The sequence below is a fragment of the Phoca vitulina genome, unplaced genomic scaffold (genome assembly GCF_004348235.1).
Source record: "Phoca vitulina isolate PV1807 unplaced genomic scaffold, GSC_HSeal_1.0 scaffold40, whole genome shotgun sequence".
Taxonomy (NCBI): domain Eukaryota; kingdom Metazoa; phylum Chordata; class Mammalia; order Carnivora; family Phocidae; genus Phoca; species Phoca vitulina.
In genome coordinates this window covers 23,554,623-23,571,555 of record NW_022589743.1, presented here as the reverse complement: position 1 = coordinate 23,571,555, position 16,933 = coordinate 23,554,623, and the positions used below count along the sequence as shown (strand labels likewise).

Here is a 16,933-nt window from a genome sequence, read left to right as displayed (position 1 = left end):
GAAAAGCAGGCTATGACTGGAACAGCACAGTGGAGAAGGGAAAGTCAACAGGATAGAAATTCAGGGCACAGGAAGAGTTCCAAATTGGAAGCAGCACACTTTATACATATTTATAGAGGGTGTCCAGCACAGCCCAGACATGCTAGGACCCTGCCGACGAGCGGGGCTGTCTTCAGGCATTGCTCCCTTCGGGAGCCAGGGAAGGGCCCCGTCTTGGGCAGGGGGCAGGGGAAACGCTGCGGGGGGCCCACGGCTCATGAGCTTCCTGATTCTTTCCTATGGTCCATTCTGTTTTCTGTCAACAGTGAGGAAATACACCCTAGCAAATGACATCCAGTAATGCTTTAATTAACTGTAGTACTTCATGCTCCAATATGCACCGAGAAATCACTTCCAGATGGGGGAAATGAAAGATATTTACACAAAAAGCAGTCCCTTTATTTTAAGGAAATTGATATCTCCCAAAGGTATAGAAGTTTGAGGGTTTGAGAGACTATCTCTTCTGATAAATCCTAGAATGAGACTGGAAATTTGGATTTGCAACACGGACTCTTTCTGCACTCCAGCTTCTCATGGGGCCATGTTTCCAAGGCTATTGTTTAAGTGGCCCAATGCAGTTCTAATGATTTTATTTTTAGAAATCTGACTTGGAGTAGATCAGAAGTGTGAAACCCTTGCTTTCACCATCAGCAAGCTAGTTATTTTGGAGACTTCTCTTCCCAGGGAGAGGAATTACATTTTCAGCTGTGACCTTTTGGCATTTTCCCTAGCATTCCGCAAACAGGGGGACTAGATTTCCTTGTGCAACAGCAATCCAGGACGGGCTGGGGTAAGAGCCCCCCCATCAGGCAGCAGCCACAGACCTGCTTGCTTGCCCCGTCCGCCCTGTGACTGTCACCCTGGTCTTTGGCAGTCTGCTCTCAGTCCATTTGATCAGCACCGAAGAGCCATCCTGGGCATGAGAGACCAGGCATCTTTCTCTGGGGGGCAGGCAAAGTCCTAGGTACTAGTTCTTTGTTCTTTAAGAGAGGGAGGAGTGGTGACAGTTTCAATTCCAGAACTGAACTTGGAGGTCAAAACACTCTGTCCATTGTGGTTCCTGTCTCACTGTTATGATCCAAACGGAACTTTCTCCAGCCTGGGCACCTCTAAGCCAGCTATCAGGAAGTCTGTCCGTAAGAAGAACAGCAGATCTTTATCAATCATAAATTATTAATATTTATTTTAACCACATAAAGTGTCTTCAAAGTTTTTTTTTTTTTTAAAGAGTTAGAGAAAGTGGGGGGAGGAATGGGTACAATATCTAATTTAGCTGAGTAACAGTGTTGTTTGTTACAGTTATTACCAGTGAGTCCTCCTTCATGTTATTTTGAAGTGACAGTAATAGAACAAATCTGTTTGGGGCTTGGCAGCCAAAACTTTAAGAATTCTAGTCTGTATAGGGACAGCACAATTCTGGCATGATCCCTATCATCAACACAAGCTTAAAATTAAAGCTGCTGGATATTAGCAACGAATCTTTACCATGTTGGTACCAGCTCAACTGTATAGGAATTACACTTGCTTAGAGAGCCAGGAAAAATATACATTTATGAAAATGTGCTACAGGAACACTGTGATAAAGCAAATTTCTCTCTACTGCAGTGGTTTTTAACAAAGGGGTAAACGTTATAATTACTTCTATGCCTGGCCCCACTCCAGACATACTGATTCAGAATCTCCAGGCAACTGTACGTGTAAAAAGGGCCCCAGGTGATTCTGATGCGTACCCCCAGTTGAGAAACGTGCTCTGTCTTTAGAGGATGCATACACAGCATTCAGACCCCATCAACGAGACATTTAATATAACTCCTACTGACATCTGTTAGCTCCTTGGAGATTCCTGACAATATAATAAATCAAGAGAGCAACTTCCCTGGCTGTGACCACCAACTGGGAGAAAACAGCGGCTTGACATCTCAATGTGTTACGGGGATGTACAGAAAACGACTCCTCAGGAATGAACCAAAAAGAGAAGTGTGCATCTATAAACACCGAGAGGGACAAGAACCAGGTGGAGTCCGCCGGCTTCCCCGGCTCCCCAGGTTGACGATGGCTGGCCCAAATGGCTGTGCTGTTTGCAGATGGGCCCATCGGCCCCCCTTTCAAGAGCAGGAAGAGAGGCTAACCTCCATTAGTGCGGGCGGTAGGACATCACCGGAGTGAGACGACGGCTGTCCCGGCAAAGTGACGTCTTGCCGGCTGCTCTGCCCGCGTGCTTGCCCAATCCCCTCCCCATCCTATCTGCCCTTTCCTTATTTAGCAAGCTTTTCCTGAGAGCTCAGCCAAGGGCCGCACTTTCTTCCCAGCGCTGTTGAGTTTGAGATGCTCAGCATGTCAGAGTCACACGGACAAGCAAGAGGAGCCTGGAAGCTGAGGAAGAAACAGGGCTCAGGATCAAAGCTGGGGCCGGTGGACAGAGTCTGGGAGGAGGTTAACGGAGAGGGAGGGGGATTGGGGAACAAGAAGGGGGGAAATCATCAGTTCCTGGTCTGCTTTTCAGACCTTAAAGTGTCCTCCTGTGCGGCTATCACAAGTTGTATGGATTTTCAGGAAACTTCCTCTATCCAAAACCCATTTCTGAGTGCTATATGATATCCCAATTTTATCCTGAGGCCTGTTACGTGCCTTCTCTGTAAAGAGCTCCTCCTTCCTCCTTAGCTCTCTCCCCACCTGGCCAGCAACTTGTTCCGAATTCCCGAAGAATGCCCACACTAACAGCAGCCCCCCCGAGGCTGTGGTCACGGTGAGCTGGGGTTCGGGGTCCCCGCGAACCTGGCCAATCAGGGCAGCTACCTGCTACGCTGCCCGTTCTCGCGCTGCAGGACGATGTGAGGACGGAGGCAGTTCTCTCTGCCAAGCTGTGCCGGCTGCGCGCCAGCGGACAGGCCAGGCAGGCCAGGGGTCAGGGGGCGGGGTGTGTTCTGGGCTGGGCCAGGCTCTGAGCAGGTGTTTAAAGTCAACATTCTGTTCCTAAGGTATCCATGGACCTGGGTTCTTTCCCGTTAGTAATAAAGTCATATGTCATTCTGGCACTTGACATCACCTTTGTTGTTTCAGATCATTCTGGAAAGTAATTTGGGCTTGAAAATAAATGGGCAGGAAGGGGATTAGAGGGCCCAGGCCTCCTGCACTGTCCCACAGCTTCATCTGAGGAGAAAGCCTAGGACAATTCTTCTAGGAAAACATCTTAGTTTCTCTTCACAGAAGGCAATCCCTCCTCTAGAAGTCAGGAGCAGGGTGGGAATAAAGAAATGGAGAAAATAATCTGCTTACGTCATGCAGTGAGTGTGCAGATATGGGTCTACCCCCACCCCCAAGCAAGGAGCCCTATGGCACAGAGGACATCTGCTTCCAAGGCCTGGCACATACAATCTTCCTGGGTGAGAGATACAGTGGGAATTTCTCCTTGGATGTATACAGAGGACTGCAGGTTAGGGGGAAACGGGAAGAACGCACTGCCCCAGTCATGACAATACGTACCAGGAAATGGATCTACAAGGAAGAGTGCTCCTGCCTCCATGGCCTTCATAAGGCAAGGCCGATGTCCTCCACCTGCCATTTGCCAACTTGGGCCCCAGAGCCACGCTCACAGAGCAGAGAGGACAAATCTTAGGGCCTGGCTGCAGAGGTAACCTCAAACAGCGGCAGATGGAATGGGGGAGACCCAGGGTTTCTCACCCAAGTTGCCTGCACAGGCACGGGAGACGGGGCCACATGCCGGGCGATGTCACTGCAGAGGTGAGGCGGCGAGGCCAGTGACAACTGGACAGGGGGGACACAAGTGGACTGCAGGGCCCTTTCGCCCACCACTGCCTCTGCTGCAGGAATCCGGGACCAACTAAGGAGGCTTTTCATCACCCTGCCCTTGCTTGGCTTCTTGATCAGGACGCGAATCAAGACAGGTCATGGGGAAGACTCATGAACAACCCAAATGTCCCAGGAAGTTTCAAGACTGATGATTTGAAAGTCAGGGTGAGCACAGGAGAGGTGGGCGGGGGGGGGCTTCCGGGCAGCGGGGTGCTGAGGGTCACGGGCCAGGGGAAAAAAGTGCCCTGTGTAGGCTCCTACAGTCTCTTTTTAATCAGTTTCTCCAGCTTGCGGATCCGAGATGACTCCTGTTCCGGTGTCGGAGCCAGCAGGGACAGTGAGCCCGAGCCTTCTGGCCCCGAAGGCGGGGTGGGGAGCCTCTGGCGCAAGAGTTCCAGCATGCTGCTCTGCTCGCTTCTCTTCAGCCCCTGAGGTTGAAAGACAAAGGAGGATAATCACGAAATCTGGCCCCAGAAAGGCCTGAGGGGAAAGTGCAGTATCTGGTTGTGCAAACGGCATCATTACTCTAGGCTGAGGATGAACACTTTCTTCAGGGGTGTTACCAGCCCGGGCCAGTAGTAGCCCGGGAGAAAAGCAGAGGGAGGGAAAACAGATAAAAGGAAAGGAGAGAAAGAAGGGGTGGAGAGAGAAGGGACAGCGTGGGGAAGGGTACTAGTCCTCTCCACTGCGCTCCTTCTGCCCCCAGCCTTCTGGTTCTTGAAGGGGCACGGAGCTACCAGCAGCAACAGGAAGTCGGCCTGGGACCCTTCTCCTCAGAAGACTTCTTAGAATCTGGTTTGCAGCATGGGGTCAGGCCTATGCACTTTGAGAAAGCTCCCCAGGAGCCCGTATCCCACCCCCCAGCCCCCGTTAAGAACCACTGAGTGTGAGGGGCGCCTGGGTGGCTCAGTTGGTTAAGCGACTGCCTTCGGCTCAGGTCATGATCCTGGAGTCCCTGGATCGAGTCCCGCATCGGGCTCCCTGCTCGGCAGGGAGCCTGCTTCTCCCTCTGACCCTCCCCCCCTCATGTGCTCTCTCTCTCCCATTCTCTCTGTCTCAAAAAAAAAAAAAAAAACTTTAAAAAAAAAAAAAAAAAAAGAAAAGAACCACTGAGTGTGACAAAGGTATGCAAGTGTGGACAAAACAAGGCACTGAACTAACCTTCATGTCCAGTATCTTCTGGAAGGTTTCTGTGTTGCAGTCCGTAAGGAGTTTGATATAGTTGTCAACAAACACCACCAATGGTTCGTGAGGGGCCATCACTACCTACCAGGGGAGAGAGACAGGAGTAGGCCTGCAGGGAAAGTCATGACTGCAAGGCAGGTGATCATTTTTCCCTGCTTGCAAGCTGACCACGAAACGGATTCTGTAAGATTTCCTTAAGCAACAGCAGCCCTAAGCTCAGAAATGTCCCGATGGCCTATTTCATCTCAAAATTCAATGAGAGCAATGTTTCTTAAATTTGCTAAAGCATAAATATCACCTGGGTTGCTTCTTAAGTAACAGATTTCTATGTCCCCCTCCTGAAGATTTTAACTCAGAAGGACCCGGGTGGGTCCCAGGTGATTTTTACATAGCAGAACCATTTGTGAAACACCTTGTTGGAGAGTCTTCCTGTTTGGAGACGGGTTCATGATACCTGCTCCTTCTGTCCTGAGGCACCTTTATCCCTGAGGGATGGGTCGCAAAAGCCATAGATCTAAGTGGATTTTCCCAAGGACAAAAATCCCAAAGCTGCCTCACTCTTCAAGACTTAAAATCTGAACTTCATTTAACTACATTGTTTAAATTGAAGATTAATATACAAATGGCATTGCGATCCTCAAATTCAATCCTACTTGGTTTTGGAATGCAGTGTCTGATTTTCTTCCTGCAGTAGACTGGTTTTGTTTTGAACTCCTGAGAATGGACCACAGAGGGGCAAGGAAGGAGTAGTTCACTCAGAAATTCCCTGCAGACAGCTCCCAAGCTGCATGCTCTCCTCCCCGGTGAGGAAGACAGCTGTGGGGAGAATCGGATTAGGCTGCTTCCGAGTTCCTCAGGCTGGACCCTCACCTGGTCCCGTGCGTGTCTCAGGTCCCATAGCTACTTTTCACTCCTGCCATCATTTGAGCCATTCTGTTTGGGAGACAGACCTGACAAGCCTGCAGGCCCTGCACTTTTAGGAACATTTCATGATAGTTCCATTTGTTCTCCAGCCTTCTCCCCTCCCCCAAGAGGCCCCCCTCTCTTCTCAAGGGCAGGTGAAAATCAGATGCAGGTGCTCAAGGCTTCAGACATTTTCAACATCATCACCCACATATAATAATTTGTTAAATGGGGCTTTAGAAAGCCCATTTGCTGATTAGATTCAATTACTGCAACATCTGTTGGAGTTCCTGTAAAGTTGCAGAGTACAGAAAGCTGAAGAGGTTTATGTGGAAGGGAGTAACTGATACCTGGGCTGGAAATTCCTGCTGAGAAGCAAAGAGATCCTTGACTGAGACACTGATTCACCGCGACAACCCACCTAATTTCCAATCTTGGCCAAATCCCACTACAAGAGAATCCCTTTGCAAAGAAAAATTCATTTGTCAGAAAGAATTACTGATCCCCTGAGTAACTGTCCATTGACTTTCAACAATATCTGATGAGGCCAAAATCTAGTCCAGCCAAAGAATGTGGACAATCCTTTGGGACTGACGGACACAGGCCCTAATCTATACTTTCCAAAACCAGTTCTACTTGGAATAAGTCATCAGATAACCAGCCCCTTTTAACAGAAACCCTGAAGAAGATACAAGCCCCACCTTGAGTATCATTTCCGCCCGAGTCATGCCTTTCACAACAATCTTAGTGTAACTGGCAGGTGCTTTCCTCACCACCTGTGAGCCAATGGAAGGTAGATCGAGCAGGACCATCTTCAAGGAATGGGTGTCCAGCAACAGCTGTGGGAATGAAGCAGAATATTACTAGCTACTTCAAAGGGACACAATGCTTAGTATACCTACGCCAATTAATACCATTTTCCTGATTTTAAATGTACTACATTGGAGAGAATTTGGAAAATAAACAAAATTATGAAAGGAAAAACATTCATTACAACTCCTACTGTCCAGGAAAAAACACAGAAGACACAGCTAAATGTGGTATATTCCTTTGAAAGTTGGTAAGAGAGTAGATCTTCAATGTTCTCACCACAAAATAGAAATGGTAATTATGTGAAAGGATGGAGGTGTTAACTAATGCTGTGGTGGAAATCATTTTGCAATATATAAATGTATCAAATCAACACACTGTACCTTTAGACTTACACAGTGTTATATGTCAGTTATATCTCAATAAAGCTAGAGAAAAGATGTGGTATAATTCCTGCCAGTCTATGTGTGTGTATACAAAACTAAACTAGAAGGGCGCCTGGGTGGCTCAGTCGGTTAAGCATCTGACTCTTGATCTCAGCTCAGGTCTTTATCTCAGGGCCATGAGTTCAAGCCCTGTGTAAAAAAAAATAAATAAAAAATAAAAAAATAAAATAATAAAATAAAAAAAAACCCCACTAAGTTAGAATCATAGTATATATACAGTTTTATAACCTGGTTTTCCCAGATAATATATGAAGTTTTTATATTTTATTTTCCCATCTTGGCAGTCTTAAAAACTATTCTTAATGGCTATACTTACTCTATGGTGTGTGTGTACAAAACTTTATTTTAATTTATTTATTATTTATTTATAAGATTTTATTTATTTTAGAGACAGAGAATGAGCATGGGGAGGAGCAGAGAGACAGGGACAAGCAGACTCTGCACTGAGGTAGAGCCCGATGGAGGGCTTGATCCCATGACTTTGAGATCATGACCTGAGCTGAAATCAAGAATTGGACACAACTGACTGAGTCACCCAGCCACCCCTAGATTTTTACTACTATAAATAATGAATGCTGTGGCGAACAACTTTGTACAGACAATTCTAGGTCTATCAAAGGCATTTCCTCAGGAGAGTCTTTGGGACAGATCAAAGGATAAGAACATTGTAAGGTTTTTGATACATATCTTGAACTGCTTTTCAAACGGAATGCGGGCCTACTCACATATCTGCCAGAAGTGCAGGCTACACCCTCATCAGCACTGAAAACTGTCGTAAAAATCTTGCTTATTCAACAGGCAAAAAGTGGTAACTTGGTATTGGTGTATATATAATATATATATATAAAGAGAGAGAGAGAAGAGAGAGAGAGGTAGAGAGAGATCATAATTTTCTTCTTTAAAGTAAGCTCTACACCCAATATGGAGCTTGGACTCAAGACTTTGAGCTCAAGAGTTGCACACTTCACCGACTGAGCCAGCCAGATGCCCCAGTATTGCTGTATTTTTGGATGTTAGTGAGGATGTAGAAGATGAAACCAAATTTAAACATCAGTATCTTGGTAACAATCTGCCTTTTCCTTCCTTCGTTCCTTTGTTCCTTCCTTCCGTTCTCTGGATGCCAATTATTTGGAAGGATATTAGCCTTCCTGGTTGCCCACCAACTGCCAGGAAAGATGCTAGGGATGTTTCATCTCATTTAATCTTTACAAGAGCCTGCCCCATAGCTATTTATTGTTCCCATTTTATAGATGACAAAATCAAAGTTCTAGAGGTTAAATAACTTGCTGAAAGTATGTCACATGATGGATAGGGGTTAGATGTATCTCACATAATGGACAGGCGTTGGATGATGAGGTGGACAGGACGCTGGATCTCCATTTCCTGCTGCCCTGAGCCATGCTATGGAACAGTGTTGGCTTAGAGTTCACACTGTTTCCTGCTGACTCCACACGTACCGCAAAGCAGCTGTGCTGTTGGCAAGCAGGTGGCAGGGAAATGGCTGAAGCCTCCAAGGGCATATACACTCTGGCCTGCTCCGGCAGTTTAGGAGAAGAGAATCACATACCCACCAAAGGTGGCAGTGGGGTGACAAACCACTGCTCTGATGGTGAATCTTTTTTTTTTTTTTAAACATTTTTAAAAGATTCTATTTATTTATTTGACAGAGAGAGAGCACAAGCAGGGGGAGTGACAGGCAGAGGGAGAGGGAGAAGCAGGCTCCCCGCTGAGCAGGGAGCCCGACGCGGGGCTCGATCCCAGGACCCCGGGATCATGACCTGAGCCGAAGGCAGACGCTTAACCGACTGAGCCACCCCGGCGCCCCGCACTCTGATGGTGAATCAATCTTATGTTTAGGACAAGGCCTGTTTTTTCTGCCACTACCGCTCCTCTCAGAAAGCCTTTCATAAGTACGTGGAGCAGGGACGGAATGGGAGCCCTTAGGGCCTGGGACGTTGCTTTCCCATCCCCCTGTGCTTTGCTATGGACAGGAGAATAACCAACTAAAGGTAGGATAAACTCATTAATGAGAGACATCATTGACTTAATGGTCATGTGATTATAATTTTGACAACAGTATAAAAGTTTGGAGAAGACATCTATGTTTTACTTGGAATTACTTACTAGAAATATTGCTCTCAAAAAACGGTGAGGTGTTGACAAACGGATTCTAAAGTTTATATGCAGAAGCAAAAGACCCAGAATAGTCAACACATTATTGAAGGAGGAGAACAAAGTTGGAGGACTGACACTACCTTACTTCAGGATTTATTATCAAGCTTCAGTAATCAAGACGGTGTAGTGTTGGCGAAGAACAGACAAACAGATCAATGAAGCAGAATACAGAACCCCCACAAATACAGCCAACTGATCTTTCACAAAGGAGCAAAAGCAATATAGGGGAGCAAAGACCGTCTTTTCAACAAATTGTGCTGGAACAACTGGACATCCACGTGCAAAGAAAATGAACCTAGAGAAGGACCTTCCACCCTTCACAAAAATTCAGAATGGATCACCGACCTAACTGTAAAACACAAAACTAGAAAACTCCTAGAAGGTAACATAGGAGAAAACCTAGATGACCTTGGGTATGGTAATGATTGTTTATACATAACACCAAGGACGTGATCCATGAAAGAAGTCAGTGATAAGCTGGACGTCATTAAAATGAAAAACTTCTGTTCTGCAAAAGACAGTATCAAGGGAGTGAGAAGACAAGCCACAGACTGGGAAAAACATTTGCAAAAGACGTATGTGATAAGGGAATGTGATATAAAATATGTAAAGAACTCTTAAAACTCAACAATAAGAAAACAACCCAAATTAAAAAATGGGCAAGGGGAGCCTGAGTGGCTCAGATGGTTAAGCATCTGCCTTCGGTTCAAGTCATTATCTCCAGGTCCTGGGATCCAGCCTGCATTGGGCTCACTGCTCAGCGGGGAGCCTGCTTCTCCCGCTGCCTCTCCCCTCTGCTGGTGCTCTCGCTCTCTCTCTCAAATGAATATATAAAAATATCTTAAAATAAATAAATAAGTAAAAATGGGCCAAAGACCTTATAGACACCTCACGAAAGAAGATACACAGATGGCAAATAAGCATTTGTAAATACGCTCCACATTATATGTCACCAGGGAAATGCAAATTTAACCAACAAGATACCACTACACATCTACTAGAATGGCCAAAATAGGGCGCCTGGGTGGCTCAGTTGGTTAAGCGGCTGCCTTCGGCTCAGGTCATGATCCTGGAGTCCCAGGATCGAGTCCCGCATCGGGCTCCCTGCTCAGCGGGGAGTCTGCTTCTCCCTCTGGCCCTCCCCCTCTCATGTGCTCTCTCTCTCTCTCAAATAAATACATAAAATCTTTAAAAAAAAAAAAAAAAAAAAAGAATGGCCAAAATCCGGAACACTGACAACACCAAATGCTGATGAGGATGCGGAGCAACAGGAACTCTCACTCGTTGGTGGGAATGCAAAATGGTACAGCCACTTTGGAAAATAGTTTGGTGGTTTCTTACAAAACTAAACATACTTTACCAAACAACCCAGCAATAGTGTTCCTACGTTGTTTACCTAAAGGAGTTGAAAACATATATCCACACAAAAACCTATACACAGATGTTTCTAACAGATTTATTCATAACTGCCAAAACTTGGAAGCAACCAAGATGTCCTTTAGTAGCTGAATAAACTGTGGTAATCCAGAGAATGGAATATTATTCAGTGCTAAGCAGAAATGAGCTATAAAGCCATGAAAAGACATGGAGGAACTTTAAATGCATACTACTAAGTAAAAGAAGCCAATCTGAAAAGGCTATATACTATATGATTACAACTATATGACATTCTAGAAAAGGCAAAACTATGGAAAAAGTACAAAGATCAGTGGTGGCCAGGAATTGGGGGAGGTGGATGGGATGGATAGGTGGAGTGCAGAGGATTTTTAGGGCAGTGAAACTACTCTGTATGATACCATAATGATGGATATATGCCATGATACACTTGTCTGAACCCACAGAATGTAACACCAAGAGTGAACCATAATGTAAACTACAGACTCTGAGTGATGATGATGTGTCAATGTAGGTTCAGCAATTGGAACAAATGTATCAATCTGGTACAGGATATTGATAATGGATGAGAGGCCATGCTTCTCATGGGGGCAGGGAGGCATTTGGGAACTCTCTATACCTGCCCCTCAGTTTTGTTGTAGGCCTTGAACTGCCCTAAAAAACATAAAGCCTTAATTAAAAAAAACTGGTGAGTAAGCTACACTAAGGAAAGAGTAATTCCATGTAGTAGTATGGCTAGTTAAACCTCCGTCAGTCATTCCACCTGGGGCATTTTTAACTCTTCTTGGTTTCCAGAGATGAAAATTCTTACTCTCCTACTATCTGTTTTTTGAAAAGGCCATGGGTTTACAGAGTAAAGTACCTAAGCATGCATAGGAGAGATGAGGATAGACTGCTTGAGGCCTATACGAGGAGCCCAGCATCAGAACACTTCTCAGAGCCCACTAGAAATGATCACGGCTTTTGCTCAGAGGGAACCCAAAACATGCTTCTGAAGAATAAGCATGCTAAATCCCAGGTAGATTAAAAACACAGATATGAAAAGAAAAACTTTAAGAAGAAAACAGAGATATTCTTATTACTTATAGGTAGAGAAGAATGTGAAAGAGGACAGATCGAAAAATCTATTACCTTAAGATGAGGCTATATCAAAAGGTACATAAACAAAGGAAAGACACAAACCGAAAAGGGTATCTGCAGTACCGGCAAAGGAGTAATATTCAAATACATAAAGATTCCTACAAAGCAACAACAACAAAAAAGATCAGCAACCCCAATAGCAATAATAACAGCAACAGTGGGGCAAAGATTTGAACAGGCAATTCACAAAAGCAGAAACTCAAGTGCTCATGAGGCATCTGATATGATACTTGACATTATTAGTAATCCAGTAAATGCAAATTAAAAACACAATTTTATACTGTTTCATAATCATCAGAGAGGCAAAAGTAAAAAGGTTGATAACACCAAATGGTGGCATGGATGTAGTGCAATGAAATTCACACTTGTGGTAAGAGTACAAATTAAAGCACTTTGGGGGGAATTCAGTAATGTTTTCCTACCTGGGGATGTGCATAACCCATAATACAGCCCTCACACTTACATCCTTTAGAGAAATTCTTGCCCATGTGAAAAATGTTCCCTGCATCCACTGTTTGTAAAAGCAAAAGACTGGAAACAATCTAAATGTCCATCAACAGCTGAATGGATAAACGAACGGTGGCATATTCACGCCAATAGGATACTGAAGTTAAAATGAATGAATTCAAACAACATACATCAACATGGATACATCTCAAAAAACTATGTTAGGCAAAAAAAGCAAGCCGGGAAAGGATATGTATAGTGCCATTTATATGAAATTTTAAAATGCAAACAAAATCACATTTAATTTGAGAATATATACAGATGCAACATACCAAAATACACATGGGAATGATAAAAATAAAAATCAGAGTAATGGTTACCTCTGGGCCTGGAGGGAGGGGAATGGCAGCGCAGGGTACACAGGGGGCTTCAGTAATAACTGTAATGATTTAATTAAAAAAATCTAAAGAAAATGTGGGAACATGTTAAGATTTGACTGAGCTGGGGCGCCTGGGTGGCTCAGATGGTTATGCATCTGCCTTCGGCTCAGGTCATGATCCCAGGGTCCTGGGATCGAGCCCCACATTGGGCTCCTGGCTCAGCGGGGAGCCTGCTTCTCCTTCTCCCTCTGCCTCTCTCCCTGCTCAGGCTCTCTCTCTCTGTATCTCTGTGTCTCAAATGAATAAATAAAATCTTAAAAAAAAAAAAAAAGATTCGACTGAGCTAAGTGTTACGCCAGTATTCTTGACATTAGTTTCTATACTTTCGTTAACTGGGAATATTTCTTTTTTTCTCTCTCTTTTTTTTTTAGTATTTTATTTATTTATTTGACAGAGAGAGACACAGCAAGAGAGGGAACACAAGCAGGGGGAGAGGGAGAGGGAGAAGCAGGCTTCCCGCAGAGCAGGGAGCCCGATGCGGGGCTCGATCCCAGGACCCTGGGATCATGACCTGAGCCGAAGGCAGATGCTTAACGACTGAGCCACCCAGGAGCCCCCCACCCTTTTTTAATATGTTATTTGATGCCTGGTAAGGATTTAACTTTATCTTCCATGCAGCAAATTTTCAGAGCCCTCTCAAAATCAAAGCCATGTCTTTGCACTATTTGTTGGTGGGAAAAGATAATTATGTTTTAAAACATATGGGGATACTTCCTACTTTTTCTATCTTCCCACTTCCCAGAGACATATTGTATGCATAAATAATTGCATAGTCTTAAGTGACAGGAAGAGTTTTGAATGAACTTGACATAATTCTTTGGGTCTCCCATATCTTGAGAGATAGGACATTTTCAGTCCCTGGCCAGTCACAATAAAATTCCGTTCTCACCAGACAGCTGAACAGATGGAAACCTTGGTCTCAGGTTTTACAAAAACCAATGAGGTCAGAAAAGGCAAAAGCCAGTCTGACAGGCTTTGCAGCTGTCTGTGGGAAGTGCAGGTGAAGGCTCCATTTATCATGGAAATCTGCTGGTTTTCATCTTTGAATATAGCTAATAGTTCATCTCCTTAGGCATGAAGCATTGGGCAAGAGGTGGTCATCAGCCAAATTTGTTTGAGCCTCAGAGAAAACTTTTGGGGTGGTACGGTTCCCGTTGTTCGTGTGCTGTTGGGGTGCAGGGCTGGCCAGCTTGTGTCTGTGGAAGGTCATCACCCAGACATGAAAAGTTTGAGGGTTCATTTCTTTTCTTTTTTTTTAAAAAAGATTTTATTTATTTTTTTGACAGAGAGAGACATAGCGAGAGCAGGAACACAAGCAGGGGGAGTGGGAGAGGGAGAAGCAGGCTTCCTGCAGAGCAGGGAGCCCGATGTGGAACTCGATCCCAGGGCCCTGGGATCACGACCTGAGCCGAAGGCAGACGCTTAATGACTGAGCCACCCAGGTGCCCTCTTCTCTTTTTTTTAAGATTTATTTAAGAGAGAGAAAGAGTGCAAGAGAGCGCGAGTGAGAAAGCATATGAGCATGAGTGGGGGAGGGCCAGAAGGAGAGGGAGAGAATCTCAGACTACCCCCTGAGCGAGGAGCCCAACGTGGGGCTCGATCTCACGACCCTGAGAGATCATGACCTGAGCCGAAATCATGAGTGGGATGCTTAACTGACTGATTCACCCAGGCACCCCTGGAGGGTTCTTTTCTTTTCTTTTTTTTTTTTAAGATTTTATTTATTTATTTGACAGAGAGAGCGCAGGAGCAGGCAGAGCGGCAGGCAGAGGGAGAGGGCGAAGCAGGCTCCCCGCTGAGCAGGGAGTCCAACAACAGGCTGGATCCCACGACCCTGGGGTCATGACCTGAGCCCAAGGCAGGTGCTTAACCAACCGAGCCACCCAGGCACCCCAGGAGGGTTCATTTCTTAAAAAGCCTCCTACAGGGGCACCTGGGTGGCTCAGTCAGTTAAGCATCTGACTCTTGATTTTGGCTCAGGTCATGATCTCAGGGTTGTGAGATGGAGCCATGTGTCAGGCTCCATGCTGGGTGTGAAGCCTGCTTAAGATTCTCTCTTCCTCTGCCTCTCTCCCGACCCTTCCTCTCTAAAAAAAAAAAAAAAGAGCCTCCTACAAATCTTGGGGGGCGACATGACCATCACTAGTGGTGAAAACACTGAGAAGATAAAGGCACATTCCCAGAAGGTATTAATTAATTATTTTTTTTAGAAGGTATTTATTTAGTAAAGATTTATCATTTTAGAGACAGAAAGAGCACGAGCGAGCGGCAGGAGGGGCAGAGGGAGAGAGAGAATTCTGAACCAGACTCCCTGCCGAGCAGAGCCTGACGTGGGGCTCCATCCCAGGTCCCTGAAATCATGACCTGTGCTGAAATCAAGAGTTGGCCGCCCAACCAACTGAGCCACCAGGCACCCCTATTTTTCACCTTTAGAGCTTTAATCCACCTGGAATTGTTTTTTTTAATTGAGATTCAATTCATATATAATAATATTTACCCTTTTAAAGTATGACTCAGGGTTTTTTTTTTTTAGTATATTCACAAGGTTGTGCAACCATAACCACGATCTAGTTCCGAAACATGTCATCACTCCACAAAGAAACCCCATACCTCTTTGCAATCACATCCTGTTCCCTCCTTTCCCCTTGCCCTCACCAACCATGAATCTACTTTCTTTTAGATTTGCCTGTTCTGGAAATTTCATGTAAATGGAATCATACAACATGTGGCCTCTTATATCTGGCTTCTTCCACTTAGTGTAATGTTTCCAAGGTTCATCTATGTTGTAGCATGAATAAGTACTTCATTCCTGTTTATGGCTAAATAATACTCCCTTGTGAGATTATACCACATTCCTTTCTCCATTCATCAGTTGATACACATTTGAGTCGTTTCTACTTTTTGGCTATTATGAATAATGCTGCTATGAACATCTGTGCACAAGTTTTCGTGTGAACATACTTTTCCAATTCTTTTGGGTATGTATCTAGGGTATGTATGGTAACTCTATGTTTCACTTTTCGAGAAACTGCCGAAGTGCTTCCCACAATTTCGGCATTTTACATTCTCACCAGAAGTGGAGGAGTTCCAATTCCTCCATGTCCTTGCTGGAACTGATTTTTGTATATGGTGTGGGGTAAAGGTCAAGATTAATTTTTTCCCCCATTTGGATATTCAATTAGCACTATTTATTGAGACGACCATCCCTTCCCAACGGAACTACAGTACCACTAGGTCATAAATCAAGTGTCTCTGTATGTGTGGGTCTATTTCTGAACTGGATTCTGTTCTGTTGGCCTATCTGCCCCTGCTGCCAGTACCACACAGCCCTAATTAAGACAGCATTAAAGTAAGTCTTGATAGCCGGAGATGCAAGTCCTCCGACTCTGTTTTTTTTAAAAGATTATTTTAGGTATTCTTAAGTCTTTTGCATTTCTACCTAACTTTTAGAATCAGCTTATCAATTTACACCCACACTCCCATACACCCTCCAACCCAACCCTTGGTGGTTTACTGTATCTATAGATTAATTCTGGAAGAATTGACATCTTCTTCATATTGAGTCTTTTAATCTATGAACTTGAGCTACCCTGCCATTTTAATGTTTCTTAATATTGTGTTGTTTTCTGTGTAGAAGACTTGACAATTCTTTGACAGATTCATTCCTGGGTTGTTTCCTGATGCTACTATGTACGGTTTCATTTAAAGTTTTCATTTCAAATTGTTTGTTGCTGGGATATAAAAATATGAAAAATAATTTTAATACTGACCTTATATTCTACAACTCTGCTAAATTTGTATTCTAATAGTTCACCTGTAGATTTCTGGGGATACTGTCATTCATAATCATATTCTCTGTGAAAAATAAGTTTTACTTTCTTTTAAATCTGTACTTATCTTTTATTTAAGAATTAATTTCCTTTTTGTCTTATTGTTCTGAACAACAGAACTTCAAGGGCAATATAGGAGAGAAATGGCTAGAGAGAAATGGTGGTAGCAGACATCCTTGTCTTATTCCTAGTGTGAAGAGAAAATCTTTCTATAATTGACCATTAAGCATGTTTATTGTAATGTTTTTTTCATTAACTGATTCCTTGATTACCCAAGCTTACTTGGTCCTTCATGGATCTCCAGGGCCTTGGT

At 44.4% G+C, this 16,933-nt stretch overlaps 1 protein-coding gene across 2 annotated transcripts in view; it reads right to left on the bottom strand.

Moving 5' to 3' along the window:
- Positions 1–231: 231 nt before the first annotated feature.
- Positions 232–16,933, bottom strand: part of VPS53 (VPS53 subunit of GARP complex) — a 139,435-nt gene continuing 122,733 nt past the window's right edge. Inside the window, exons 20-22 of one of the 2 annotated variants that reach the window (XM_032428419.1) lie at positions 6,639–6,776; positions 5,011–5,115; positions 232–4,277 (exon numbers count right to left, since the gene is read on the bottom strand). In XM_032428419.1, the coding sequence (XP_032284310.1) occupies positions 4,107–4,277; positions 5,011–5,115; positions 6,639–6,776 (414 nt within the window). In that variant the 3' untranslated portion in view covers positions 232–4,106. The remainder of the gene's footprint in view (positions 4,278–5,010; positions 5,116–6,638; positions 6,777–16,933) is intronic. The other variant, XM_032428418.1, reaches the window with a different exon arrangement.